The sequence below is a fragment of the Atractosteus spatula genome, chromosome 9, assembly GCF_055471065.1.
Source record: "Atractosteus spatula isolate fAtrSpa1 chromosome 9, fAtrSpa1.hap1, whole genome shotgun sequence".
NCBI lineage: Eukaryota > Metazoa > Chordata > Actinopteri > Semionotiformes > Lepisosteidae > Atractosteus > Atractosteus spatula.
Genome location: NC_142714.1, coordinates 11,468,131 through 11,496,046, shown reverse-complemented (window position 1 = coordinate 11,496,046; position 27,916 = coordinate 11,468,131). Strand labels below are relative to the sequence as shown.

Here is a 27,916-nt window from a genome sequence, read left to right as displayed (position 1 = left end):
AAATCAAGGGCTAAAGCCCATCCTTCTATAGGACAGGAAAACGTGGCGAGGAGTTGGTCGGCACCCAATCCTTGACAATTTGGTGAAGAGGAGCTCTTTGGCATGCAATCTTCAGTAGCCTCCACCTTTCCTTTCCAGAGGTGGGATGTGATAACTCTTGAAGGGCTGGTGATGTGGCTCATTCCTGGGCTTTAAGAAAGAGAAAACAAATGCAATTTAAATAAGTGATCTCAGTGAACTTTACATATATATATTTTCATATAACTGACATACATTAATGTGTGACTTAACAAATACCCATTCCTTTGCAGAAATGGGTATTTGTCATTAATTGTTTCAGTGGTAAACTGAAAAAGCCATTTACAGGAATATGTTGACAAATGCACTGTCAAAATTTCATATCTTTATTTCAACTGCAGTCAATCATAAATTTGTTCTGCATGTTAGAAATGAGCTATCCATAACCAAACATTTTATGTATGAATGGAATTCCTCCAAAGTTTCCCACACTGGTAAGCAAGGATTACTTTATATTGCATATGCGCATATTTTACTAATGAAATAATGCTTTTATTAAGCAATCAAGTGTAAGGTATAATTATTTAATTGGTTAATGACAATAATGTATTGAATATTTTGTTACAAGTTTTATATCTGATCTACAAGAAAAGAGAAGAAACTTAATCCTGATCTTTTAATAGATTTTAAACCACAGTAATGCATTCCACCTATTAATGAGCACATTCTGGTGCAAGTATGTTGATGTAATAATTCCTTGCATACATACATACATCATTTTTTAACTTGAAGGATCCCAAAACCAACTGCTGCACTGCCACAGTGAGACACTGTCCCTCCAATTGGAAAAAACAAGGAACTTTATGTAGGCCAGACTGCACAAGCCAAGTGGAATTTAGCCTATATACTGGAGTCAAAACCCCTACTCTAATGGCCATTGCCAATATGAAGTCAGGACCGCAGGAATGGCACCTCCTGCAGCAGTGTGTCCCTAGTAAACATACTGGGGAATATTGAAATATTGGTTTGGTAATTGTTGTCCAGAGAGAAGACTGCCACCTGCTGGACTGCCAACATCACTCACAGCAGCAAGCTCATTTTCCTTAGAGGTCTTCCATCCCAGTACTGACTAAGCTGTGCCCTGCCTAGCTTCTGTGATCCGATGACATCAGGCTAGAACATGTTAAAGCTTATTCATGTGATGTCTACCTTCGTTGGTTTCCCATGGTATTTGGTTGATTTCAGTGCTGGGAGAGACCCATTGTGTGCCATTAAAGAAGGCAGAGAGGTGATGGGATATGAAGCTATTTTAGGTGCTGGTACAACCACATTTAGCTTTGGCAATTCAACTGGGTAAGAAGGACCATTCCGTCTCATCAGGGAGTCTGGAACGTGCTTGACGTTGTGCTAGAAAACAAAGGTTATGTTACAATTGAATTTTTTGAGTCCTTGAAGAGAAAGAATCCCATCTGTCAATACAGAACAATACCAGTTTTGTTTCAAGTACTATAAGGCATCACATAATACAGGTACGTATTATTTGTCTCTTTAAGTGTATATCATTGTGAATCACTGTTCATATGGCCTGCAAGAGAGATACCATCCTATGGTATTTGTTCTGGACAGCAAATGATCACTTTCGTTAGGCCAGACTCAATTGAAATAAACGCAAGTAATTTAACCCAACTTTCAATTTATACTAGTGCCTAAAACATGCCTATATCCATCTTTTTACAGATGAGTATGGCACTATTTAATATGTAAAATGCCCTTTTCTTCACTTTGTTTTTTATGTGAATCAGAATTAGTACCTTCTATTAGTTTTTACCAATCATTTTTGTATTTTTTTTTGTTTTATAGATTGCAGAGACCTTTGTCCATTACTGTAGTTTTTACATTTCAGTGAAACTTCTTCCCTCTTCAAACTGAAAAGCATAAAGTTTTAAAGGTCAGCATCAGAGGACGCTGCTGGTTTGTCTTACTTGTCTTCTCCCTTGTTTTGCAATGCGCCAGAGATTGTCGATTGAGTTAGGGGTCCCATTGTTTTCTCCTCCTTCCACTGTTCCAATTACCCTTCTCAGGGTGCTAGCCTGCTTCTCTGCCACACTGCACAGAACACAACTAAAACGGTAAGGACACCACGCAGGGACATCTATTGCCTAATGATTGAGGACTTGGATGAAATATCATTATCACGTATAAACCGCCTTGAATATAAAGTGTTTTAAAGAAGCAAAAAATTTAAAATGAACAGTGGTTTAATCATTAATGTTGCAGTCTTCATTGACAGTGGTACCAAAATGCACCGCAATGGTTAAAGGGCAGACCCAAGTATGTTTGCCATCGCAATTTGTGCTTTGGAATTCAGAAGGCCCCTTCTGCTGCCTCCAGAATGCAACTTGGCACAGTCATATAAAGCCCTACCCTAATGGGCCTTTCAGTTGAAAACTTGCCTACTTCAGACATATGTTTCAAGCATTTGAGATGCCAGAGGCCAGATCTTTACACGGGCTCTCCTGCTAGCTAACAACTGAAATTGGAAGCTGAATTATCATAGCATTTTAAGCGATTGCCAATGCGGACCTGAATTCTTTATTTAGATTTTGCTCGTCTTTAATCACTTGATTTTATTTTCCATTTTTCTCCATTCATTGACAAAAATAAAGAGTAAGTACTGGATGGTGTGTCTCTATATTGTTGCTTGCACTGGTGTATTAATGTGAGGGGACAGACTCACCGGAGTTCCTTGAAGTAGGGGTGCTGCAAGGCAGCCTTGGAGCTGATCCTCTCATCGGGGTCATACTCCAGCATCTCGTACATCAGGGACAGGCCGCCTGATGAGCACTGTGGGATCAGGTGAGAGATACCACTCCCTTTCTTGGGAGGAAAGTCAAAACGCATGGCTCTGGATCTGTTGAGCAGTTTTTAAAAACAAAATTCTAGAGAGGCACATCTTAGACCTTAGCTGACGACTGGAGCCTGCTTTTCTGCACTGGATCAGATTTTTTAGGCTGATATTTTCACAAGGAGTCCTTAGATGTAAGCTGGTGTGAATTCCTGGAGGCATTGTGCAGAAAATCCAAAACGAATACAATCTCTGGAGAATGTGAAATATAATTTAATGTCATGTAACATTTTCAGTGCACTGAAAATGCTACACTTGCTGCACCACTGCACAGTTTGAAAGTTTGTGTTTGGATTTTATTTGCTTTAATTTGTGAATTTTTTCCATGGGCAAAAAGGATCCAGGTATACAGAACAGCTGAAAGTAGGATTATGCTTTTTCAACACTGTAAACATTACACCACTGCAAATTGAACTTACTGCTTGAACTTCTGAAGAATTTCATCATCAGGGGTTCCCAGAACATCATGGATTTTGGAAACCTGATCCAGCTCATTGGAGCCAGGGAAGAGAGGATTGAGGCTACAACAGAAAAACAAAAGCATGTTTAATTACAGCCATTAATTAATATGGCAAAACATGAATTTATGTTTCTGAAACTGTTGAAGTTTTATTTCCATAACACAAGTTTTCAGTACATCCCGCACATTTTTATGGAGACCTTGACTGCGGCCTATTGTAAAGACTCGCCTTTGACCATTTTCCAAATGATGAGCCACAGAATTCTGAAAGATTCAAAATTGTGAATGATTGCAACTAACTTACATACTGTAAAAAAAAGTCTGACAAACAGAAGTCATCTCCTCTCATAAACTGTAATTGGTGTGAAGAAGTTCCCCACTAGGCCTCATTGGGTGTCAGCTACAAAAGAAGCAGCCATGGTACTGGAACAGCTTTAGTCAGAAACATATTTGTTGCAGTGCCCAGTGGGGTTGCTACGCTTTTGCTTCATTGCCCAGCTTCAAGGCACTTGAGGTTTTATTTTTAAAAGATGTCTGTATGTACATCCACAGAAAGAGATTAGAGCTGTGAAACAAAATAAAGGGTAGATTAATTTTTCCCATTGCATGAGAGTGCTTTTTTTGCAAATGATAAATCCATTTTATTTTGGTTTACTATGCACTCACACAATGAATGGCACATATTCAACTTAAATGTATGGGTTATGTGCCTGTTTAGGTCTGGTTAAAGCATCTCTAAAAAACAGGCTAAATGACTGTGTGGTTACCTCATGATTTCAAAGAACACGCATCCGGCACTCCAGATGTCCATCTTGTGGGAGTAGTAGCCGTCTGTGAGCAGGCACTCTGGAGCCCGATACCAGCGAGTGGAGATGTACTCGGTATAGGGAGGTTTGGAGTAAACGCTCCTGCAGGAGCCGAAATCTGCCAGCTTCAGGACATCTTTCTGCCATGGTCAATTTAAAGGTTTTGAGGAGGTTATGCATCAGTGATAAGGACGTTTAGAAGTCGCATTTATTCCACAAGCACAGACATTTTCACAGCTGAAGAATTGTGTAGCTTTGTTTTGTTCAATATATTTGTCTCTTAAATTTATTCTGGTATGTTCGTTAACATTTTGTTTTCAAGAGCTCATGCAAGTGGAGTGGAAGTCCTTACTAATATGATTTCCTGTCCAGTTTGTATACTTCATTGCTGCATCTACTCACTAGAGTGTTAAGGTATGCATTTTCTGCCATTAGGAATGATGGATCTTCACAGGAATCCAGTATGATAACCCTACTGTTGCTTTAAGGAAGCAGTTAGCACACCCGGGTACTTTCTGTTTGTGGTCCACAAGTTCCTCTTCCTTTTTTGTTTTACAAAGCAAAATATATTAAAGCAACAACTACCGGTTGTTTGGTAGTTGTTGCTTTCCCTAGACTAAATTGTTACATCTTGTCCACCTTGTCCACCTTACCCTGATTAAAATATTTTCTGGCTTGACGTCTCGGTGAAAGATTCCATTTCTGTAACAAGATAAGGCAAAGTTTTCACAGTACAGAAGAACACACTCACACCTTTGTGTACTAAAGCAAAAGCAAGTACAGATTTGTTTTCCTGTAGGTCAGTGATAGCTCTGAAACTGAAGAAGCCTGACACTTTACATAGTTCAAGACTGTGAGTGCTGGAGATTTTATTGTTCTGCATTTTTATTATTCAAAGTCTCCTTAATGTAAATATGTGCCACTTGCTTCTTTATTTATAAAGCTGACCTGGAAACATTCTATGTGGGTGACTCGTTTCCACTGGAATCCCTAACAGTGCTGAATTTAGGAGCTAAAACTTTGTGCCATGGAGACAAAACAGACAACTTAAACAATTTAATTTCGGGAATGTGAAAAAAGGAATGTAGTTAAAGATTTTGCACCAGTGCAGATTCAAGTGTACTGTTTTACTTTGTTTTCACCATATAAGAGAAGATAGGTCATTGATCCATACAGGAAGGAAAATCTGTTTTTACATAATTTTGACAACCATTCCTCTTAACAGTGCTCTCTGCCTTTCTACATAAATCTGGATGAGATTATATTATGTGCAACCAATGTTATGGAAAGTGTATATCTGATGATTTACTGCTGACTCTTAAAAGGAGAATTACGAGTATAAGAACTTGGTTATAGGACAAATAAAAATGCAGAAAAGAGAAATGTCTTGGCAAACAAAGTACATAAATCACAGGCTTAATTTGAGATTGGGAGAAGAGTTATATTTTATATCCAAAGATAGAAAAAATATTAATTTAAGCATTACAAATGAAAAAACAGACCTGCTGCTTATCCATTCAGTTAAAAAGAACTTCACCCCAAATTTTTTTCCAGGCTTCATCGGTAATTTCTTTCCCCTAAAATGATCCGACAGCAGCTTTTACCTGTGCATGTGATCCAGGGACTTACACAGCTGGTATATGTAATTCCTTGCTTTAATTTCTGGCAGGGGATGTCGTCTGCCTGAAAACACAATCACAAACTTCCAACAGAAACATAAAAAATGAATGCAGTACAAAGAGCAGCGTGCTACATGCATTAACAATCCTTAATTCGTGTTTGCTTTTCCATTCACGGTCTGTGAAACACAATTTCCTGTTATTTTGCTACGGTATATACTGACCAGTTTTAATAATGCGTCACATTGCTGAGATTGATTAGGCTACGACTTTGTCACAGATGGATGTCACGGTCTATAGATAATTTAAGTTAAAGACAGAAATGAATAGTGACATTTTCTAAGGAGTTCTCTTAAAAGATAAGGGAGTAGGCATCAGTAGTGTGCATCATGCTGATTAAAGGAAATAAAGGCCATACAGAAGTGCCTCATCCGCTGAATGTGTCTCTAGAGAAATGCCTGAAGTATTTTGTTCTATAGCTAGATAAGAGCTTCTAGCACCTACGGAAGATTCTGTAGTGGCAATTGTAACAGTTACCGAAGCAGTTTGTTATAATTGTCTTAAACAGATGAAGTGGTGGAAGACAAAGCCAGCCAGGAATGCATTAGAATGTTGTAAAATTCCAGGTGTTGTTAGCATGCTAACAACTAAACAGCTCCTATTTTCATTTAAGCAATTTGCTGAAATAACCCTACTTCTGAGTTATCCATATTAGTACCCCTTTTGAACAGTTTTATATCAGTTGTTTATGTCAGTCTTTATGGTTCACTGTATTAAAGATGCATAGTTCATTGCCAATATTTTATTTCTAGAAGCCTTGGATTTGTAAATCCTATGCACATTGGGGTACTGGTACAGTCATGTAGGAAACATCTCCAATTACAATGAAAAAATATCCCTTTTTTACTAACTTTCTTCTCGTACCTTTCCCATCTGTTCTGTAATAGAGATGCTTGGCCTAACAGCCTTGCAGGTGAATCTGTCTCAACAGGTTTTTATTGTGAGATCTGATTTTGTCTCTCTCCAATTGGACAAACACAGCTTAGATTTTATAGCTCTTTTTATGCAATAGAGAACTACCTTATATGCCTAAAGTGACAGTCAAAAGAAGTCACCATATGAGGAATATCTGCTCCACATTAATGTAGATACTTTAATATATCTTCCCACTCGAGGGAGTACTATTGCAATAAAAACATGTAGGTTTTAGGTTTTTTATGCACAAGAAAATGAAATTATTAAAAGGTTTTGTCTGTTCTAATATATAATATTTCTCTTTAAGAGTGCAAAAAAACAGAGTATGTGGGATTTAAAGTATCGTTCTTGGATGTATTAGGAAGACTTGCCTCTATCTGATGGATGAACTGTTTGAGCCAAGAACTTTCTGAAAAGTTTCACATCCAAATGTAGTTTCATTGGTTAATAACAGCTATTCGTTACATCTGATATAACTGCTAAAACCATCTCTAAATCCCTCTGCTAGTTTTTGAAGCAGGAGGCATGTCATGATGAAACGAAATCTGTAATCAGTACCCTTCGTAAAACTACATTATGAGTCAGTTAATGCTTTTTCCGCTAATAAGGCTGATAGGAAGTGAAGTGTTCTTTCAAATGTAAAATATCCTCCTTTTTCAATCTTACTGGATTCCCAGCTTCTTTTTTTTTAAACGCATTGTAAATGAGTTTTCATTCTGATTTTTCCTATTAACTTGACCTCTACTAACTTACACCTTATATAAGCATAAACTTCATATCTGAGGTATTGTTGCCTTTTAATAAGGTATCGTAAGTGCATTCCAAGCCATTACAGATCTTTATTAATGCAGTGAGAACTGCATATACTGCACCAGCTGTAAAAATGCCTTGATGTAAAGTGTTTATCTTAAATAAAGCCCACCAGAGAAGAGAGCGAATAAGGCCGGTTTTACTTCAGCGCTTGTCTAAAGTCAGACTTGGCTGTGACAGGATGAGTGAAAATGCGACGTTGGTTCATGAAAAGGGGTAAACAATCCCATCTTATTATAGTCAGACTTTTCTACAACATCTTACAAGCATTCATACAGTATAGTGTTTAGGACCGAACCATGTACTGAGGTGAAAGACAACACAGTGCAACAGCTGCTCAGACTGACCTCGGATTAACTCATAGATGTTCATGTCCATGAGTTCACATATTAGAGAAAGTGAGCCTGTCTTCTTATCGCTAAAAAAAAAGAGATGCAAAAGGGTAAAATCACTCTGTGAATTCACAAATGGATGTTTAACTGCAAGAAACATGATGCTTTTTACTTTCTAAATATCATTGAGGCATACTCAAAATATGCACAGGGCCAGGCACAATGTTTTAAAAGCAGGGTTACCAGGATGATATTTGTTTTAATGAAATTATCATTTCTTAGATTGGATGCCAAATTATTATTGTAATACAGTCAATAAGCTCTTAAGTTACATACCGTATAGCTAACCTGGTGTGTATGCAGATTCTGTTTAACACAAAAAGCTATGTCATGTTCTTCAAGCTTTCAGATAGGATCAAATAGCTGTCAGGGACCAAAATGAAAATATCTCAGCACGAACCAAACTTCTCTATTTCTACTTTTTGTAACACTAATCAATATTTTGCATGAATGGTAACTTGGGGAGAGGAGCTACAGTGGCACAATACTTAGCCTCCCAGTATTGGGGTCCTGAGGTTCAATTCCTGGTGTACTAGCTGCATGGAGTTTGTGTGGGTTTTCTCTGCGTACTCTAGATTCCTCCCACAGTTCAAAGACCTACTGGTAGGTTCATTAGCTTCTAATGGGAATTAGCATTAGCTTCTAAGGGAAATTGGACCCCGGTGTGGCTGTGTATGGTGGACAGGTGTTCTGCCCAGGGTGTACCCTGTTTTGTGTCTGTTGCTTGCTGGGATAGGCTCCAGCTCCCCCGGGACCTTCTTTGGATGAAGCAGTTAGATAATGGATGGATGGTAACTTACTAAATGATCTCGTGCAGCTGAAGGATGTTGGGGTGTGGGCTGAGCCTCTTCATTGCTTGTACTTCACGTAGGTTGTTTGCTTGCTCCAGGCTGAGTGACACGGAATGAATTCAAAACTGTACTGACCGAACCATGATCAACCCCTATTTAATGTGTTGCAATATTGATGTAACAACTGCAAATAAACTTAATTTACTTCTTGTACTGATGCTCACTGATTGCCTTTAACCCTAGTATTCCAGTGTTGCTTCTTAAGCTTCTCTTAATAAAGAAAAATAAGCAGCACTACATTTAACGCTCAAGTGAAACAACAGCATTAATGTTTATTAAATGAAACATTTAATAAACTGCTTTTAGTAGCAAAAGTATAAAACTATACTATAAAGAAAAACGGAAACAAATATAAATATATAATACGTAAATATCATAACATTTGTATATATATTTTGTAAAGATGGATGGAGTCAGATGAAGGCTGAAATATGTCCCGTGGGAACTAAGTAATTAGAGTATCTTTTTCTTCGCAAAAAGAAAATCTCATCCCATCAAAGCTGCATCCTATCGGTCAACATCACGCCTTCCAGGGCCGGGTGGTGACAGCCCGTGTCTAGAAGCTGACCCCTGAGCGCAAGGTCAACAGCAGGGAGTGATGTCATGCCTGTCATTGCAGGACACCTCTGTCGGAAGTGCCGCCCGGCTTGGGTTACAGGTGTATACACACCGAGTTGTCACGAAACAGCCTTGCTCCACCAAAGCGAAAAGGGCATTTCAAATAAATGTATTTTATAAACCACTGTTTCCAACACTTACCTTTCCACGGGCTGTTTCATGGTTTTGCAAGCATAGTAATTCCCATCTTTAAGGTTTTGCGTTTTGACCACCTCAGAAAACGTCCCTTCACCTAATTTGTGTATTATTTTGTATTCTAAACAAGTGGGGGGGAAAAAAGCAGAAACTGGCTATACATTAAAGAAATAAAACAGGAAAAAGTAGCTCATGTTATCGAACGTAAACTACTGAAATCGACACATGGGTAACGCTCCTAAAACATGTACGAGGAAAATAACTAGTTTATGTACAGGGACATTTGTAAATACACTTATCTTTTATCTCAAGTTGTTTAAACAGGTGAAAAGCATTTAAAGTAAAAGTAAAGAACAAAGCCTTAGAGCGTTTTATACTCAAGAGTTATTACCTCGCCCAACGCGCTCAAGACACTTACTGTCCATTCTTCAGTTTCTTCGACAAAAGCGCAGTGTAAAAGTAGATGCTGGTCCATAGCATGCAGAATGAACCTATTCATCATGTTAACATTGCAGAGCGGGATTTACTTTAAACGTAGGATTTTATTTTTGCAACACTCTGCTGAAACACTCGCCATGTTATAATCATCTCCCTGGCAACGGGGCACGCCTCAACTTTGACCTCTCCGACGGATCACAAAGGCAGTAACCTTATCCCTAGTCTCCTGTAAACGATAACGGGCTAACAGCTGTTCACACAAGTTTAGGATGTGAGGGACAGATATGTTTAGTTTTGAGATTAGGTTCTATGCATTTCTATCACTCGAAGTGATTTCATTTAATTTAATAACGTTTGAAATCTCCCCAGTGACAAGATAAGAAATTATCACCCTACGACGAGAGAAACGCTTTGCTACTCTACAGCATATACACAGACACCAATATTATTAAGTACATCTAACATGTTACAGTAGACTTTCTTTAAAAACAAACTAGAAAACCATGTAAATGTAGTCCATACGTTATAATACATGTATTTATTTTGTCACAGTCTGAGTTGTAGGTCGTAATTCTGAACAGTGAAACGAGTTTTGTTTTTGTTTTACATGAGGATAGGATTTCCAATACATAAACTACTGAGGGCTGTAAATTCGTGATAAGCAAGAGTTGCATTGCTTAATAAAACAATCTGAAAAGTATTCTATAGATTTGAGAAAATTTAAAAAGTACCTATAACTGAAGATCTTTGCTGAGAATAATTAAAAAAAGGTGAAGTTTAACTCCTCAAGTAATGAGTTTGTTATATGTATCTATCTGCTTAAATTAAAATTTAAAGACGGGATTTAAAGTTTAAGACCATCGGAACCATTGTAGAGGACGAGGAAATTCGGATGAAATAGTTTTCTCACCTCTGTTTCTGAGTATAGAGCTCAGATTAGACCCCGTTGACCTCTTCAGCTTGTACCCTCGTTTATCAGTCAGTTGTCCATACTTCATCAGATCCGACACGTTTGCCATTGTATTTATGTTCTCGCACCGGAAACTGGAAATGTAACAATTATTTATTGTATTCCATATTGAATCAAAATCCCATGTTGCTTCACCACCTAAAATAATTATGTAGACGAATTGGAAATGGAGACTCGGTTTGGATAAGGTGTTGTAGTTTTGCTATGTATAACGAATACCAACAGGAAAATATAAGAAAGCTGACAGACTTTTCCTCAGCATACAAAACAAGTAAACACGCCCTTGGGCACTAGGCAGCGAGGTGAAACGTCACTATATCCGAAAACGAAGCTCCTGCAATAAATTACATGGGGGGATTGGTCTGTGAGCTGTACCGGTTTTTACAACTAGACTGTGACAAATATTTTAGGTTTTTCAAGCTATTCAGAAAGAAAAGCGTTCTTTATATTACAACATAACAATGACAGGTTTCAGCCTTTATCTAGGTATCTTTCCAACCCGCTTTTTCTCCGCGACCAGAGTACAGTGTACTGTGAGTTTTTTTTCCAGCAGGATAAACGACTATTTGCACCCCCTATCGTTTTTTCTCAGCAATGACACTTGCTAACAGGAGCTGTTGGATGCTTCAGCCGGCATGAGGTGTCTTTTGTCCCAATTTTCTCGGGGAAAAATGTGTTATTCCTTGTGTTTAGAGCAATAGCTATTTATGCTATATACATATATAATTGTTTCAAGGCAATAGCCAACGTAGGTATTATTCGTAACAGCAGCTAGCAAGAAAAAAAAAAGAAATTTTTGCCTTGGTTAGAGAAAAGAACAATAAAAGACTGGGTCCCACTCTATTGCACAGGCTGAACTACAGAGGCTATTCACAGGCGCGACCCCACTACTGCCCAGCACGGGGGCTTTGGCCTGCTCCGTTTCCGACCTGGGCCGGTTCACCCCTCCTTAGGCGACCTGGTGGTCCCGGGCTCCCCCAGGAGCACCATATCGATACCGAGCTTAGTGTGGACACCCGATCGCCATAGCCCACCGCAGCTCAGAGCTCCTGAGCTCAAGCGATCCGCCAGCCTCAGCCTCCCCGTAGCTTGGATTACAGGCGCGCGCCACCGCACCCGGCTGCGGAGGGATGCGAATTTAGCTCTGATCAGGCTTGCGTAGGCTGCTGTTGCAATTTGACAGTCAAACGCGCCCCTAAGCGCTATTCCACGGAACTGGCGCTGTTCTGTCTGCTGCATCTTCCAAGCCTAAGAGACCGGGATGCTCAGCACAGGGATCAATTCATCTTCCTCGCGTCAGACCGATCTGTTTTACGTTTTAGATATTGCTCCTCTCGCCAAAAAGATGATATAATATGAATTTACGGCTGTTTCTTAGTATGTAATAGCTCACAATTTCTGGAACATGCTGTCAAGATACATCTGAATTCAGTGTTGATCAATGTAGCATGGGACAGCTTGCACCCAATTTGACTTATTTGTATTAGTAAAATTATTATAATTTTTATAGTACATAAGATTGCACTGAAAATAATTATAACCCAGTTTAATTGCAGGTACAGCACCTTTGAAAATGTCGAGCAACATCATATCAAAACTATTATTTTGTATATTAAAATGCATATTTTAACATATTTGCCCGTTTAAGTGTGGATATACATATATAAGTGACTTTTAAGTCATCTTTACTGTAAAAGAATGGCATATGTTAACGTTTTCGAATGGTATATATCAATTACTAAAAAAAGGGGATTCTATATTCCACTCCACCACAAAGTGGTACCCGAGACAGGCGTATCAGATTTGAAAACGCGAAAACGGTGAGGAGCAAACAGCCTTCCGTAGGAAGAGACGCCTGCGCTGTGAAAGGCAATGTGCATTACCTTTGGTTCAAGTACTGGATAGCAATCTGTAAGAGAGGCATATTTATGCCTTAATTTGGTACAGTTACCATGAAGAACAGATTTAATACAGTGGATATTAGGGTTGTCATTGCGGAGCTCAATGACAGGTAATTATAAGCTTACAATATTTTGGGTAGGAGCTTTTGATACACTGAAGTTTTGCATACACATTCTTAAGTTCAGTCCCTAGTCCAGAGGTCGTAATTTTACTACATATGGTGAACTACATAATTCCGATATTGGTAAAATATGCATCTTGGCATTTATATAATAGCCTGAAAATTGTTCCTGTATAGGCTTTTAAGAAAAAATTAAAATCAATAAGCTCTCTGTCGTGTACACTTGTCTAACATCTGTGTATAGTCGATTGCGCACAGCATTTTCTTAGCTAGCAGGAGTTTAAATCTTTAAAAAAAACGTGAACTACTGAAATCGACACATGGGTAACGCTCCTAAAACATGTGCGAGGAAAAGAACTAGTTTATGCACAGGGACATCTTTAAAGTGTTGTTGTGGGTTATGATGTTGCTGCAGGTTCCTTGGTATGAGAGTGAACAACGTTTACGACATCGACAATAAGACCTACCTCATCCGTCTGCAAAAGTAAGTGTTGTACAGTATCAATGTAAAACTGTTGAACAACGGTTGTCGCGTTAAAACATGTCAAAGTTTTTTTGATTAAGCATTTCTGCATATTGGCTCTTTCAGCATTGCACCCCGAATTAAAAGAATCTGTTTCAGCTTTATTTTTTTTATAATTGTAACTAATTCTCTTGGTTAAAAAAAACACGGAACATTCGGTACAATTAGATTTAGTAAATATGATGATGCAGACACCTACTGTAACACCTAACAAATTCAGTTTCCTAACATAAACTGGTTAAAGCTTTTCGTCGGGTTATAAAGGCATCAATAATTAATAATAATTATTCACATTTGTAAAGCATGAGGCTTGAATTCAGGCATAGGGCATAGGATGTACTGTACATTCAAGCAGGCTCAGCATGAGTCTTAACAGTGAACAGGTGAAGTTTACAGAAGTCGGGGGTCTCACGGCAGTGATAACCAGAGGCTTGTCTTTTACAGACCTGACTCCAAAGCTGTTCTGCTGATTGAGTCTGGAATACGCATTCACTCCACTGAATTTGAGTGGCCCAAGAATGTCATGCCTTCTGGGTTTGCCATGAAAGTAATTATACTTTTTATGTTTTCTTAACATTTTCTTTTTGCTGTGCTGTGAAAAATAAACTTTGCATTTCCTGTTTCAGTCGGTCCACCCATTTCAGCAACCCTCTTACCCTCTGAGGGTTACGATGGGCAGAGTGTTACCCAGGAGCTGCAGGGCATAGGGCAAGGCTGCACCATGTGTGGGACATCAGCACATTGCTGGGCACACACACGCGCACACGAGGGGCAGAGATCCGCTCGCTCACCTGGACACCAAGCCTTTCGGCTGTGGAAAGAAACTCTTCCAGCCCTGGGGAGAACATGCAGACTCCACACTTAGATACTATAGGTTGGGTTAGAAGACAGGCACCCATGTGATATTTGTCTGTTTGCGCTTAGTAAATGTGCTTTGAAAGCACTCTGTGATGGATAAGCGTGTGAGCCAAGTATCCAGGTTCATTTAAGAAATGAAACTCTTTATGAATCCCCCCAGGTTCCTACTTTCACAATGATTTCATTTACAGTGGCAAGCAGCACAATATGACTAAAGTACAAATCTGGAGATTTCCTATGGAAAATCACTTAACCGTTTATTTTGACCAGTTATTAGTTTTCTTTTGACTTCTGTAATTATTTTACAGCTTAAATCTTCCTAACCAAGATGAGATTCAGGCATGTCCATTCGTTCTTTTGTCAAATGGAAATTTCTCTCATTCTTGGAAAACTTTTTTTATTGAAGTATTTCATTGTTTTCTTTACTTTCTCAAGTGCCGCAAACACTTGAAGTCCCGTCGGCTGGTGTTGGTGAAGCAGCTGGGAGTGGACAGGATCGTTGATATTCAGTTCGGTTCAGATGAAGCTGCCTATCACCTGATAGTGGAGCTGTATGACAGGGTGAGATGATTGCGGCCAATTACCTTTCTTCTTTTTAAAAAAAAGGTATATCATTTATGCTTTTATTACTGTTAACATGGACGGAAGAAGGGACAGTGAGAATACTGCAAACATTATAATCTCTGAGACTTTCTCTGAGTTTTCGTTCAAACATACCCACTGTCCTGATGCAGTTTGTAGTAGTTACTCGTGACATCCTCAGTTTAACTCCTGTAATGTAAGACACACTGCTTTGTGTGTGTTGTTTTTGTATAGTGTACCATTGATCTTAATTGCCCTACGTTGCTTATACAAAAGGAACACATTAATAAGACACTGTTAAATAGGGTTCTGCTGACAGCTCTGAGCTGAGTGCAGCAGAGGTTTATTTTCATGACATATCCACCTGGACTGACTGGTCCAGTAGTGTAGACGCGCCCCTCGTGCATGAGTCCAGTAGTGTAGACGCGCCCCTCGTGCATCAGTCCAGTAGTGTAGACGCTCCCCTCGTGCGTTAGTCCAGTAGTGTAGACGTGCCCCTCGTGCGTTAGTCTCGTGACCAAAAGGTTGTGGGGTCGAATCACAAGTGCAACACTGCTGATGCACCCCCTTGAACAAGAAAATTCACCCAAATGGCTCCAATAATACACCCAGCCGTATAAAGGGATACAAATTTGAGTCATGTCACTCTGCCCTTTACGGGACGGCTGGACGGACAGGCAGGAGAGTGAGGGGCAGGTGTGTTGTATCTCCTCAGGGGAACATAGTCCTGACCGATCACGAGTACACCATCCTGAACCTCCTGAGGTTTCGCACGGCTGAGGCGGAAGACGTGAAGATTGCAGTGAGGGAGAGGTACCCCGTGGAAAGCGCCAGGCCGCCGGAGCCCCTCATCAGCCTGGACAGGTGATGGCTTAGTCTGGGTGGAGCTGGGTGGAGGGCGGCTCTTAGTGAGCAGGGGGTTGGCTGTGGGTGGTGGGGCTGATCAGTACCTCCAATCTCCATCTCCACATAGTTGTTAAAGATTGAGCAGTTTCCCTCCATGGCGCATAGCCTTAATCACTCGCTCAACCCTGCAGGGGCATTTCTGAACAGACACCCGCGTTCTTCACCTGTGGGTGGTATGACATAGGGCACTGTGGCACAAGGGCACCAACTGCGTCATTCCACGAAAGATAATGCTTCAAAGTCAACTTAGATGAAAAAAAGTCTTTCCGGTGTTTTTGAATGTTTATGTAATTTATATCGGTCATCTAGAGCTGCTGAGATTTGTTCTTGTTCTGTACAGGCTCTCAGAAATCCTGTCCAGTGCCCCTAAAGGAGAGCAGGTGAAACGAATCCTAAACCCACATCTGCGTAAGTGCTGTTACAGCTTACAGCTTTTCTTTTCAGCATTATTAACCTTCACTTGTTCCTTTGTAGCCTACGCATGCTGAGGCAGCTACCTACTTGAACTTCGTAAATGAATATCGTTCAATGAAAAGTATTCTCTCTTAAGTTTCCTGGAGGTTATTCTTTTTATTTTCAGTCTAATTTTTTACCTTCTCTTTTTTTTTCAGCCTACGGTGCAACTTTAATTGAGCACTGCCTGATGGAGGTCGGTTTCTCTGGCTTTGTGAAAGCAGATGCCCAGTTTGATGTCTCTCTAGGTACCATATAAGTGATCTGTTGTGACACGTCTCATAGGCTTAGGAAAGAAATGGAGGCAAGGGGTTTACTGTCCTAGATGAGCATTGTCCCTGAAGCTTCACCTGCTCTATTGGTTTACAGAGATTCTACATATCCAACCTCACTTTCTTTCCATTTTTTAAATGAATTTGAAGTCTTGAATATCAAGCATTTTTTTATTAGAAGCTTCAGGAGTCCAGTGTTTTGGAATATACTGTATAATAATATATGTGCAGTCCAGTTACTTAAAAAATGTAAAACAATGATTTAATTATTTCTTTATTTTCAAATTAAGTCTCTTATTTATCATTAGCAGCCCTGCTCTCTACTGCTGTGCAGTAATTGAGATTTTTATTTTATTTCTGAGTTTATTTGTGAATGAGGAAAGGGTGTTTTTATTCTTCATTGCGGCAAAAGAATGGTCAGAGTTAATCCATAATGCATGTACTTGGGATAAGGATTACTGATGGAAAGGAAAGAACCACATGTGAAAAGTAAATTAAATTGATGACATAAGTAGTGGAGTATTTCAGGGGTCTGTGTTAGGGGCACTGCACTTATAAAATGTTTTGAATATTCCAGAGGCACCTAAAGTCTTAGCAGCTCTACAGAAGGCAGAAGAGTTTATGGAGAAAACTGCTAACTTCAGTGGAAAGGTATTTTTGATGTGTGTCATATAAGTGATTTGGGATTCTGGTCTGTTCGTTGCTAGGGATCTATAAGCTGTTGATTTATTACAATAAGACTATTTTTTTTTCAATTTCTAATCATCTGTGCCTTTTTAGGCAATAGCCTTCATGCTGGGATGCTTAAAATATCAGGATATGTGTTTTTTCATATGAAAACCAGCATTAATACTGATTAATAATGACAAAATGGAAATGAGATTTTTTTAAACAAATCTGCTCTCTCTCAAATAGTCATAGGCACATTGTATTTAATATTTATTTGAGAATATGTTTGCATTGCATTGTGTTTGTAGTGTTTACATGTCGTCATTTGCATATAATCATTTTCTTGGCTGTTAACTTTATTTTTGCTTGACTTCATTTACAGGGGTACATAATACAGAAGTGTGAGAAGAAACCTAGTTTGGCCCCAGACAAGCCTCCTGAAGATTTACTCACGTAAGCATCTCTAAATATGCTCCATGTGATTTAACCTAATTTTACATTTCAATGTTGTAAAAGTCATGTAAAATGCGAAATGGCTACCTTAATATTGGGAGTGTTCTAACTAATGTTTGAACCCTTTCTGTGGGAAATGGAATTGAAAATGAAGATATACACAGAGGGATTAGGAAGTTGCTTTTGATGTGTTAGGTTATGTTCTGTCAGCCACTCTAATTTGATTTTCGTTAACTTGCTGGTGTTTGCAGGTATGAGGAGTTTCATCCCTTCCTCTATGATCAGCATTCGAAGAGCCCCTATGTGGAGTTTGAATCCTTTGACAAGGTAAGAGATACCTGCTGCATTATCGTTACCAGTAGCTAAGCAGGGGCACTGCAATGCAGGCTTCATATCTTGATGTTAACCTGAAGCAACCAATATTAAAATTCCTGCCCTGTTGATTAATTTTTGCTTTAATTCTTTCATGTTTTAGTTCGTTATTGTCAGATAATTGGGAAAAGATGAGTACAGCTTAGTTTCTGTGATCCTGAAGTCTATGAAGAACATGTTTTCCCTTTCTGTTAACTGGATACTTGCATCATTTTTTCTCTCCCAGGCAGTGGATGAGTTTTACTCAAAAATGGAGAGCCAGAAGATTGACATGAAGGCGCTGCAGCAGGAGAAGCAGGCCTTGAAGAAGCTGGACAATGTGCGCAGAGATCACGAGCAACGTCTGGAAGCTCTGCACCAAGCTCAGGTAACACTGCACAGGGCACAGGGCCACCAGACTGCACAGGGCCACCAGACTGCACAGGGCACAGGGCCACCAGACTGCACAGGGCCACCAGACTACACAGGGCACAGGGCCACCAGACTGCACAGGGCACAGGGCCACCAGACTGCACAGGGCCACCAGACTGCAGGGGGCACAGGGCCACCAGACTGCACAGGGCCACCAGACTGCAGGGGGCACAGGGCCACCAGACTGCACAGGGCACAGGGCCACCAGACTGCACAGGGGACAGGGCCTGAGGGCACAGTAAAGAGCTGCATGGGGAGTTGGGCTTGGTGTCCTGGAATAAGGATCCACCTGAAACTGCAGCACGTGTTAAGTGTAATAATAATTCTTGACTCAAATCAGAAACAGCTTTGTGAGTTATTCAGAAGTCTTGGGCATTGTTTTTAAGTTGAGAGAAGAGGATGCAGACGAACACCAAATAAGAGAGCACGCTGATGAGAATCCCCTAAGTTTTAATGTTTTTAACATGAATTAATCTCTGTTTCCAGAGGCACTGCTGTTTGATAGGTCGGTGTTTTAATTTGAATCGAATCCGGGGCTCGGTTTCCAGAGCTGCCCCTCCCGGCGTGCTGTACTAGCGTGTGTCTGGCGAGGGGAGAGTGACGGGGCTGTGCTGCACGTGTCTGGCGGGGGGAGAGTGACGGGGCTGTGCAGCGCGTGTCTGGCGCGGGGCGAGTGACGGGGCTGTGCAGCGCGTGTCTGGCGGGGGGAGAGTGACGGGGCTGTGCAGCGCGTGTCTGGCGCGGGGCGAGTGACAGGGCTGTGCTGCGCGTTGCAGGAGCTGGACCGGCTGAAGGGGGAGCTGGTGGAGATGAACCTGCCGGTGGTGGAGCGGGCGCTGCAGGTGGTGCAGAGCGCCCTGGCCAACCAGGTGGACTGGACAGAGATCGGGCTGATCGTGAAGGAGGCCCAGGCGCAGGGCGACCCTGTGGCCGGTGCCATCAAGGAGCTCAAACTGCAGACCAACCACATCACCATGCTGCTCCGGTGAGTGTCTCTCACCAGTGGGCTGGTTCTCGTTGCCTAGGTTTACCCAAGCAGATGTACTGTAAATAAGTATAAAGTTATTGTAGCTGACTACCTGTGTATGGAAATTTGGGCTGCAATTTAGAGCTCAGTACAATACACCTCCTTTGCTAGCCAATCACCAAACTTACTGTGGGCATGTACAATGGAAATCTGTCCCCTACTTCAGAAACAAGGAGTGGAATTAACACGTTAATATCCAGAGTGTGGGTGGCTGAGCACTGGCTTGCTTTGCATCTTAGGAACCCGTACACTAGGTCTGATGAGGAGGAAGAGGAGGAGGAAGAGGAGGAGGGAGGAGACAAAAGCCAAGCACAGAAGGGGAAGAAGAACAAGGGCAAACACAAGCCACAGAAGAACAAGCTGCAGAAAAACAAGCCCCTGCTGGTGGATGTAGACCTGAGCCTGTCTGCGTATGCCAACGCAAAGAAGTGAGTTGGAGTGCTAGAAAAGGACACCCTCCCTGGCATTTAAACACAGGCACACGCATGCCTCTTCCAACACTGGTGTCGTAGGTGCGTTAGGAGAAGCACAGCGCTTAAATATGAACATGATCCTAACAGGTATGTTTCTGATAGCAGAATATTTACCTATAATGTATGAGGTCGTCATAGTGTTAACAGAGATAGCTACAATAATACTCTACATGTGATGTTTGTTTTAAAGCATTTTATGAAGATAACTTTTTGCCACATTTCCAGCGCTTTTAATTGCAGCTCTCCATCCAGACATTATAGGTAAAAGGAGCTAAAAAAAAGTGAAACTAACACGAAAACTAAGTGTTAAAGTAAACCTTTAGCTTAGCGTTTTACATTTCCACACTTGGTCTCGTTAGCAGAATTAATGATAATTGTGATGTGTTTTTTCTCCCGGACACTTCAAGCACCTTGTGGAGATTTTTTATTTTATTATTAAAATTGTGTAGTATTAAAAAAAGGTTTCTAAGAGGAAATTTTTGGTCAGGCTCTAATGCTGGGATCTTTAAACTGATATCAAAAACTGACACTTAACACTGGCTTCAGACGTGTCTTCTGGCTCAGATTTATCACTGAGCACTGTCAGAGTACATGCAGATCTCATTATCTTTTCACATCTTCATTAACATTTCAAAGGGTTGACACAAAGCCAACTGAGCAGATTTCTTCAGAATGACCAGTGAAACACAAACCAGAGGGCACAAGTGGAAACTGTGTGTTAGTGCATTTAAAAATGAGAACAGACAGCCCTTCTTTACCCGAAGGGTTGTGGGAGTAGGGAACAAGCTACCCAGCCATGTTGTTGAAGCTGACATCCTTGCTTATTTCAGGAAATGGCTATGAGATCCTTGGATTAAATAACTACTAACTACTCAGCAGACCAGATAGCCTCCTCTGGTTTGTAATCTTTCTATGTTCCAGTGCTCAGTCTTGTCAAACTTCTCTCTCTCTCAGGTACTACGATCACAAGCGGCATGCTGCAAAGAAAGAACAGAAAACTGTGGAGGCTGCAGAAAAGGTGATGTGTGTGGCAGTGGAATGCTCTGCAGTGGTCGGTTATAGAGAAGGCGTTGATCAAGAAATAAGTCTAAAAAAGTTTTAAAAAACTTTAAAAACTTGCACTGTGGTCATGGTGTTGCTTAGTCGTTTGTGTTGATTTTGCAGGCTTTCAAGTCTGCAGAGAAAAAAACAAAACAAACGCTTAAAGAGGTTCAGACGGTTACCACCATCCAGAAGGCCAGGAAAGTCTACTGGTAAGGAAGAGTGGCGGGTCTGGTTTTTAACCAGACAGATGTTTACTTGTTGTTGTGTGGTATCTAAATAATCACATGTATTGTGGTTGTGCTTTGTTCAGAAACTTTACACAGTGCACACGCAAGGGGTCAGAGTGTTGAGATTTGCTGTTATTTCTATTTTCATGCTTCAGGTTTGAAAAGTTCCTGTGGTTCATCAGCTCTGAGAATTATCTCATCATTGCCGGGCGGGACCAACAGCAAAACGAAATGATTGTGAAGAGATATCTGAAGCCAGGTGGGGGCCTGTACAGCCAGCCAGTGCACGAAAGTTGTGTCAAAGAGTTGCCTTTCTGAAAATCCAGCGTGCTAGACAGGACAGAACATGTCAATAGTCACATTGAGTTCAGATCACCTACAGTATAACTCATTTTGTAAGGAAACAGCAAGACCAGATAATACTAAAATAGGGCGTTGCAGTGGCTTAGGATTTGTGCCTGTGGCTGGAAGGTTGCCGGTTCGTATCCCGCAGCCGGCAGAGGAATCCTATTCCATTAGTCTCCTGAGCAAGGCCCTGAACCCCAACTGCTCCAGGGGCGCCATATAAATGGCTGACCCTGCTTTCCCCTGTCTGTGTGTCTCATGGAGAGCAAGTTGGGGTATGCGAAAAGACAAATTCCTAATACAAGAAATTGTATATGGCCAATAAAGTGATCTTATCTTATCTTAAAATGTCTTAACTACCTTGTACTTAATAATTTTAAGATGGAATTAAATGACAACTAGCAGATACCTGCCAGATATTAAGTGTGTCTGCTGCTATATGTAAAGCACCTTAGGATCCTTTAGGATGAAAATCACTATTTAAAAGGTAGGTGTCATTATTATTAGTCCTGCAGGGGTTATTGAACTTTCTTGTCCACTCCAGTTTGACGGTGTTAAAAGGCACTGTCTGCTTTTCCTGTGTTCATCCGTAGGTGACATTTATGTGCATGCTGATCTCCATGGAGCCACAAGTTGTGTCATCAAAAACCCATCAGGTGAGCCTCTGAAGCAACTGCTAGCATGTAACTCCTATCTGCTGCTACTGGTGCCCAGCCTTCCTGACTCAGGGATTAGTCCTCCGATACACTGCCTCCTGGAGTCAGGGGTTTGTCCTCCGATACACTGCCTCCTGGAGTCAGGGGTTCGTCCTCCGATACACTGCCTCCTGGAGTCAGGGGTTCGTCCTCCGATACACTGCCTCCTGGAGTCAGGGGTTCGTCCTCCGATACACTGCCTCCTGGAGTCAGGGGTTCCCCTTGGCCTGTGTGTTGCTGGTCTTTCCATCCACACCCACACTTCTAAGGTCTTCAGTTATCAGATAATTGCAGTAAAAGTCACACAGGAATTCCATAAAAAACACCCACTGCAATATAAAAAGATAAAATGGGTTGTTTCTGTCGAATCAATTTGCCATGTGTCATTTTTCAATCTTTAATTTTTTTCTGCCATGACACCTTTGGTCTTGTTTAGTTCTGTCTGACTGAAGACTGCAGTCGTGGTTCTCCTGGTGTCCCAGGTTAAGCCAGATTGTTACCGTGTGCCTGTCAGCTGTGTTGTTTCGGTCTGTGCTGTAGATGAGCCCATTCCTCCTCGCACCCTCACGGAGGCTGGGACCATGGCTGTGTGCTACAGTGCTGCCTGGGACGCCAAGGTGATCACCAGCGCCTGGTGGGTTCACCATCACCAGGTGAGTCTCGAACCGCAGAAGAGAAGAAAACCATGAGACAAGAGCAGGCCTTTCAGCCCAACTTAGTGAGCTGTTTCTCTCACAAAGCATGATTCTTCAGGCTTCATGTCAAAAGGTGCCTCCATCTTCTCCTCCAATTTCTTGCTTAGTCATTTTTATATTGTTAGCTCATAATGTAAAGATTTTTGGGGGTCAGTGCAGAATTCATGCATGCCAACGGGTATGTTCCCACTTTCACCTAGCAAATGTTTTTTTATAATTTAGTGTCAGCAGTTATTTATCATATATACATCCAATTTCAAAGTAGTCAGTTTTGTCTCTACATCTCTGCACACAGTGGGAGAATGAGCAGGTAAAGACCAGCCCCTCTGACCCCTCCATTGAGCTATTATGGGGCGGAGCGGTGGCTCTGTGGCTAAGGATCTGTGCCTGTGGCTGGAAGGTTGCCGGTTCAAATACTGCAGCCTACAGAGGAATCCTACACCGTTGGGCTCCTAATAAAGTGATGTTATTATGTTATTATTATTATTATTATTATTATTATTATTATTATTAATCTTTCATGTATTGCAAGCTCTGTGGCGATGTGCAGGAGCTTCACTGCCCACCCTGACATAATTGTTTTGTACTATTCCAGATGTCTAGCAGCAGATTGTAAAACCATATCAGTACCAATGCTTAACCCTGACACAGTTTGTCCCTGTAGGTCTCCATACGCTGAATCACTAATCGGATTTTGTCCACTGACTAGTGGTGTGCCCCACCTTCAGTGCATTTCTGTGGCCTTGCCACGCCTCTCTCGCTTCTCACACTAGACAGCATATAACCCTTCACCTGCCTCTTGTCTCCTCCTCCTCACACCTACTCCAGACAGGCAGCTTGTATCTGCTGCATGTCAGTGGAGACCGAGCAGAAGTAAAGGTGAGACAATCCCAGACGCAGTGCTGATTGTAAGCCTGTCTGTATTTCACTGTTTTCTAGGTGTCCAAGACAGCCCCCACAGGAGAGTACCTAACCACTGGGAGCTTCATGATCCGAGGTGCAGAACGTGTCCTGTGTCCACTCTCCTACTTGCAACAGCTGTCCACTGAGGCTGTGGATCTCCCTGTTCATTGATTGATTTGATTGTTTCTCTGACAGTGTCAGCAGTGTAATGCTGGAATGTATTCACCTAGTTGAAAAAATCTCAGCCAGGGTGAATCAAAGTTGTTTCACTTAATGAATTGCATGTTTGCGCAAAAGAGAAGGAACGGGTACAACCCAGTTCAATGAGTCATTTTCCCCCAATTTTTAAAAGATGTTAATCAGCAAAGGAACTTAACAAAAGTTATACAGAGGCTCTAAGTGAATGCAGTGCAATAGTACTTAGGGGTATATATTGACAGCAGCATTGCCACCTCATAGTCTGACCTCAAACTAATGCATCGGTGTAGAAATTCCTTTTATGAAATTCAGTAGGACAGAGTGCCACCTCCTGTTCCACCAACATCAGTGACAAGAGCAACCTGGATTTGCTTGGAGGTCTGTCATCTCTATACTGACCAGCTCCCATCTTGCTTAGCTTCTGTGATGCTGTTTCACCTCATGGAGAGTTGTCATGGCACAAAAGTCTATCCATGTCAGTTCGTACTGGACAACTTTTTGCTGCATTTCCATTGAATGCATCGAATTTTGGATTTACTATAGGATGAAACTCAGTACATTCAAAGACCAAGTAAGTGAGCGTTTTTTGTCTCTTTTCAGGGAAGAAGAATTTTCTCCCCCCTTCCTACCTCATGATGGGCTTCGGCTTCCTCTTCAAGGTAAGCGGTGTGGCTGTCCCAGCGGGAGGAATGCACCGACATTCCCACGTTAAAATAAAACCCAGCAGCCTCCAGAGGGCAGCACTGGCTGCTCTATAATTCCTTACACTTATATAGCACTTTTCTAGACACTCCACTCAAAGCGCTTTACAGATAATGGGGACTCCCCTCCGTTACCACCAGTGTGCAGCCCCACCTGGATGAAAACGGCTTTCAAAGTGTGCCAGTATACTCCCAACACACCAGCTCTCAGTGGGGAGGAGAGCAGAGTGCTGAAGCCAGTTCAGAGAGGGGGATTATTAGGAGGCCATGACTGGTAAAGGCCAGGGGAGAAATATGGCCAGGATACCGGGATAACACCCCTACTCTTTTGGAGAAACACCCCGGGATTTTTAATGATCACGAAGAGTCAGGACCTGAAGGATGGTGCCTTTTGTACTGTACAGTGATCCCAGCACTATACCGGGGCAGGTGCTACTCATAATGCAGATTTGCAAGGGTGGTGTTGGCGTACTGGCAATGTTTGTTTGGGGGGGGTAGCACTGGCACAGATTCGGACAGCGATGCGCACGGTGGCGTGACGGTAGCCTGTGTGCACTTGGGCAGGTAGACGAGACGTGTGTGTGGAGACACCGTGGAGAGAGGAAGGTGAAGACGGTGGAGGAGGACATGGACTCGGTGACGAGCAGTACAGCTGACCTCCTGATTGAGGGTCCAGAACTCACAGGTAAGCACTTCCTCTAAAGTAACCGTAGCTAATAGATGCACGCTCACACCTGTTGTCTTGTACATGTGCATTCAGAAGTGCAGTTATTTGTACGCTGGCTCCCAATCAGGATCTCTGTGAACCTTAAGCCACTGCAGACACCTGCCTTGTAGTACACTGTATTCACCGAGGTAGTGCTCCTGTCCTTGCCTGGCTGCCTACTAACAAGATGAAACTGCAATATGGGGTTGTGACGGCTAAAAATGATAACTGGGGGCACTTTCTTACACAAAGCATAGTGGGAGTCTGCAGTAAGGCTATACAGTGAAGTGGGAGTCAATAAACTACCCAGCCATGTCAAAGAGTATACCCTGGATCATTCTGTCTGGAAGAGATTCTCAAGCCAACAAGCTTCTAGCAACCAAATAAGCTAAATGGCCTCTTCTAATGTGAGACCATTTCTAATTATTTCTTGATCTTCCTGTCCGGTGTCTCTCCTGATCTGCACACAGGGGGAGAGAGCAGCAATGAGGATGAGGGCGAAGGAGAGGAGAGGCCGGTGGAGACAGAGAGCCCAGGAAAGGAAGACAGCACTGGAGAGCAGAAGCAGCAGCAGGAGGGGGAAGATGGAGAACTGGACCAGAATTCCCCTGAGGAGTCGGACCCCGAGGAGCCTGAGGAGCCCTCAGAGGGGGAGGGCCTGGGCCGGGGGGAGCCGGGTGACCCAGAGGGGAAAGAGGAGGGTGACTCGGCTGTGAAGAGTGAAGATGACAGCCAGGAGATCAGCTACCCGGACACCACTATCCCACTCTCCCACCTCCAGCCTACCAGGTATGGGAATCAGGAACACCGCTGACCTTTGACAAAGCCCTTTCCTGTTTGTCAAGATCCCAGCTAAATTGCAAAGATTGAAATTGAAACTGAAACATTGCCAGCTTTCTTCAATACCAAATACAACATTTCCAAATCAGTAGAACAAATTTCTGGTGTAATTAACCACTTCATGTAAATATTTCATATGATGTCAAAATGATCATCAAAAACTCAAGTGTCCTTTCTTGTTGGGCCGTGTGCGCATATATAAGATTACTGCTAAATTGATACGAGACACAAAGTCATGTATGCCATTTGATAATGGTAACAGCTCCTGACTCCTGAATTTGTATTTCTCTATCCAGGAGCATGCAAAGCACATCTTTGGGGTTTAAAGATGAGCCATCCAGCCAGGTGAGCTCCAGCGTTGTGGTCCTGTGGTCCTCACACAGGGAAGTGAGCAGTGAGAGCTCCCCGAGGGGCTGCTGGCCATGAGGTCACTGAGGGTCACCACTGAAAATCTGTTTTTTTTACAGGAATGAGAATAAACTTTTTTTAGTTAATATGATCCCATTAGAGGGTCCATACATCCACTGTCAGGCAGACAGACAAATGGAAGATATTCAATATATTCTTTATATGGCTGCAAGTTGAACGTTTTGACTCCTTCCTTTAGACAATTCCTGATAGTCCCCCAATGTGTTCACAGCTGATGAATCGTGTGTCTAATGAAGAATTGGCTTTTTTTACAGGCTGATGGTGAGGGGCAGGCAAAAAAATATCTCACAGCCAAACAAAGACGGTAAGAGTCCCTCCCCCACCTCTCTTCCTTTTCGGTTTTGTGGGACACTGTTAAGGAAATATGCGCTGACGGATTGTTCTGTCCAGGGACATGAAGAAGAAGAAGAAGCAGAACGGACCTGATGACCTAGAGGAAGCGGAGACAAAGAAGGAGGACGCTGTGACCTCCTCTGGAGACAACCAGAGCAAGCAAAACCCACCTAAGACCGGTCCCACCCAGCACTTGAAGAGGGGCCAGAAGGTACACTACCTGGGCAGGCCTGCTGCAAATGGGGAATATCTGCACAGTGGGGGACAATACCATTCTAGGACTGAAGAGGACCTGTGCTTTGAAAAAAGACTTTCCTTTACCACTTTAATAATAATAATAATAATAATAATAATGACATTTATTTTTATATAGCACCTTAAAAATTGGCTTCTCAAAGCCACTGGACAGCTTTACAGAACAACAACAAATAAAAGAGAAGATCCCTACTATCTTGAGGGAAGATAGTAGATGGGGGTGTGGAATACTGTAGGAAAACCAAGGGGCAACACAGCACAAGTTCAATAAAAGTCCTTCTGAAGAAGAAGGGTTTTTGGTCTATTTTTGAAGGAGCTCAGGGAAGGACACTCTCTGATATCCATAGGAATAGAGCTCCAGAGCTTTGGGGCGCATCAGGAGAAGGTCCTGTCACCCATAAATTGAAGACGGGCTAGGGGGACAGACAGAAGACCAGAATTAGACAAGAAAGGTTGCGAGGTGGGGAGTAGAACTATACTCACTCTGACAGGTACTGAGGTGCCAAGCTGTGCAGAGCCTGCAGGC

General features: G+C 41.9%; 2 protein-coding genes and 1 non-coding gene across 4 annotated transcripts in view; 1 reads left to right on the top strand and 2 right to left on the bottom strand.

The window, feature by feature from the left end:
* Positions 1–102: 102 nt before the first annotated feature.
* Positions 103–11,046, bottom strand: mok (MOK protein kinase). The gene is made up of 12 exons (XM_088924818.1): positions 10,938–11,046; positions 9,596–9,710; positions 8,786–8,875; positions 7,941–8,011; positions 5,794–5,872; positions 4,843–4,891; positions 4,151–4,329; positions 3,343–3,444; positions 2,756–2,929; positions 2,001–2,124; positions 1,228–1,425; positions 103–189 (listed from the first exon to the last, which is right to left on the bottom strand). Exons 1-12 carry the CDS (start codon positions 11,044–11,046, stop codon positions 112–114), a joined length of 1,368 nt encoding a protein of 455 aa, XP_088780944.1. The 3' UTR covers positions 103–111.
* Positions 11,047–11,819: 773 nt separating this feature from the next.
* Positions 11,820–12,118, bottom strand: LOC148828176 (signal recognition particle RNA). Its single transcript, XR_016091729.1, has one exon.
* Positions 12,119–12,844: 726 nt separating this feature from the next.
* The window catches only part of nemf (nuclear export mediator factor), a 17,908-nt gene continuing 2,836 nt past the window's right edge, over positions 12,845–27,916 (top strand). For both annotated transcript variants that reach the window (XM_088924937.1, XM_088924936.1), the window contains exons 1-25: positions 12,845–13,008; positions 13,436–13,504; positions 13,988–14,090; positions 14,837–14,962; positions 15,699–15,847; positions 16,230–16,297; positions 16,501–16,590; positions 17,192–17,265; positions 17,666–17,736; positions 17,988–18,063; positions 18,335–18,475; positions 19,296–19,504; positions 19,786–19,974; positions 20,974–21,037; positions 21,184–21,272; positions 21,446–21,549; positions 22,229–22,291; positions 22,871–22,983; positions 23,965–24,022; positions 24,727–24,785; positions 25,392–25,512; positions 26,004–26,322; positions 26,670–26,718; positions 27,057–27,106; positions 27,193–27,346. In XM_088924937.1, coding sequence (XP_088781063.1) covers positions 12,950–13,008; positions 13,436–13,504; positions 13,988–14,090; positions 14,837–14,962; positions 15,699–15,847; positions 16,230–16,297; positions 16,501–16,590; positions 17,192–17,265; positions 17,666–17,736; positions 17,988–18,063; positions 18,335–18,475; positions 19,296–19,504; positions 19,786–19,974; positions 20,974–21,037; positions 21,184–21,272; positions 21,446–21,549; positions 22,229–22,291; positions 22,871–22,983; positions 23,965–24,022; positions 24,727–24,785; positions 25,392–25,512; positions 26,004–26,322; positions 26,670–26,718; positions 27,057–27,106; positions 27,193–27,346 — 2,667 coding nt within the window. In that variant the 5' untranslated portion in view covers positions 12,845–12,949. The remainder of the gene's footprint in view (positions 13,009–13,435; positions 13,505–13,987; positions 14,091–14,836; positions 14,963–15,698; positions 15,848–16,229; positions 16,298–16,500; positions 16,591–17,191; positions 17,266–17,665; positions 17,737–17,987; positions 18,064–18,334; positions 18,476–19,295; positions 19,505–19,785; positions 19,975–20,973; positions 21,038–21,183; positions 21,273–21,445; positions 21,550–22,228; positions 22,292–22,870; positions 22,984–23,964; positions 24,023–24,726; positions 24,786–25,391; positions 25,513–26,003; positions 26,323–26,669; positions 26,719–27,056; positions 27,107–27,192; positions 27,347–27,916) is intronic.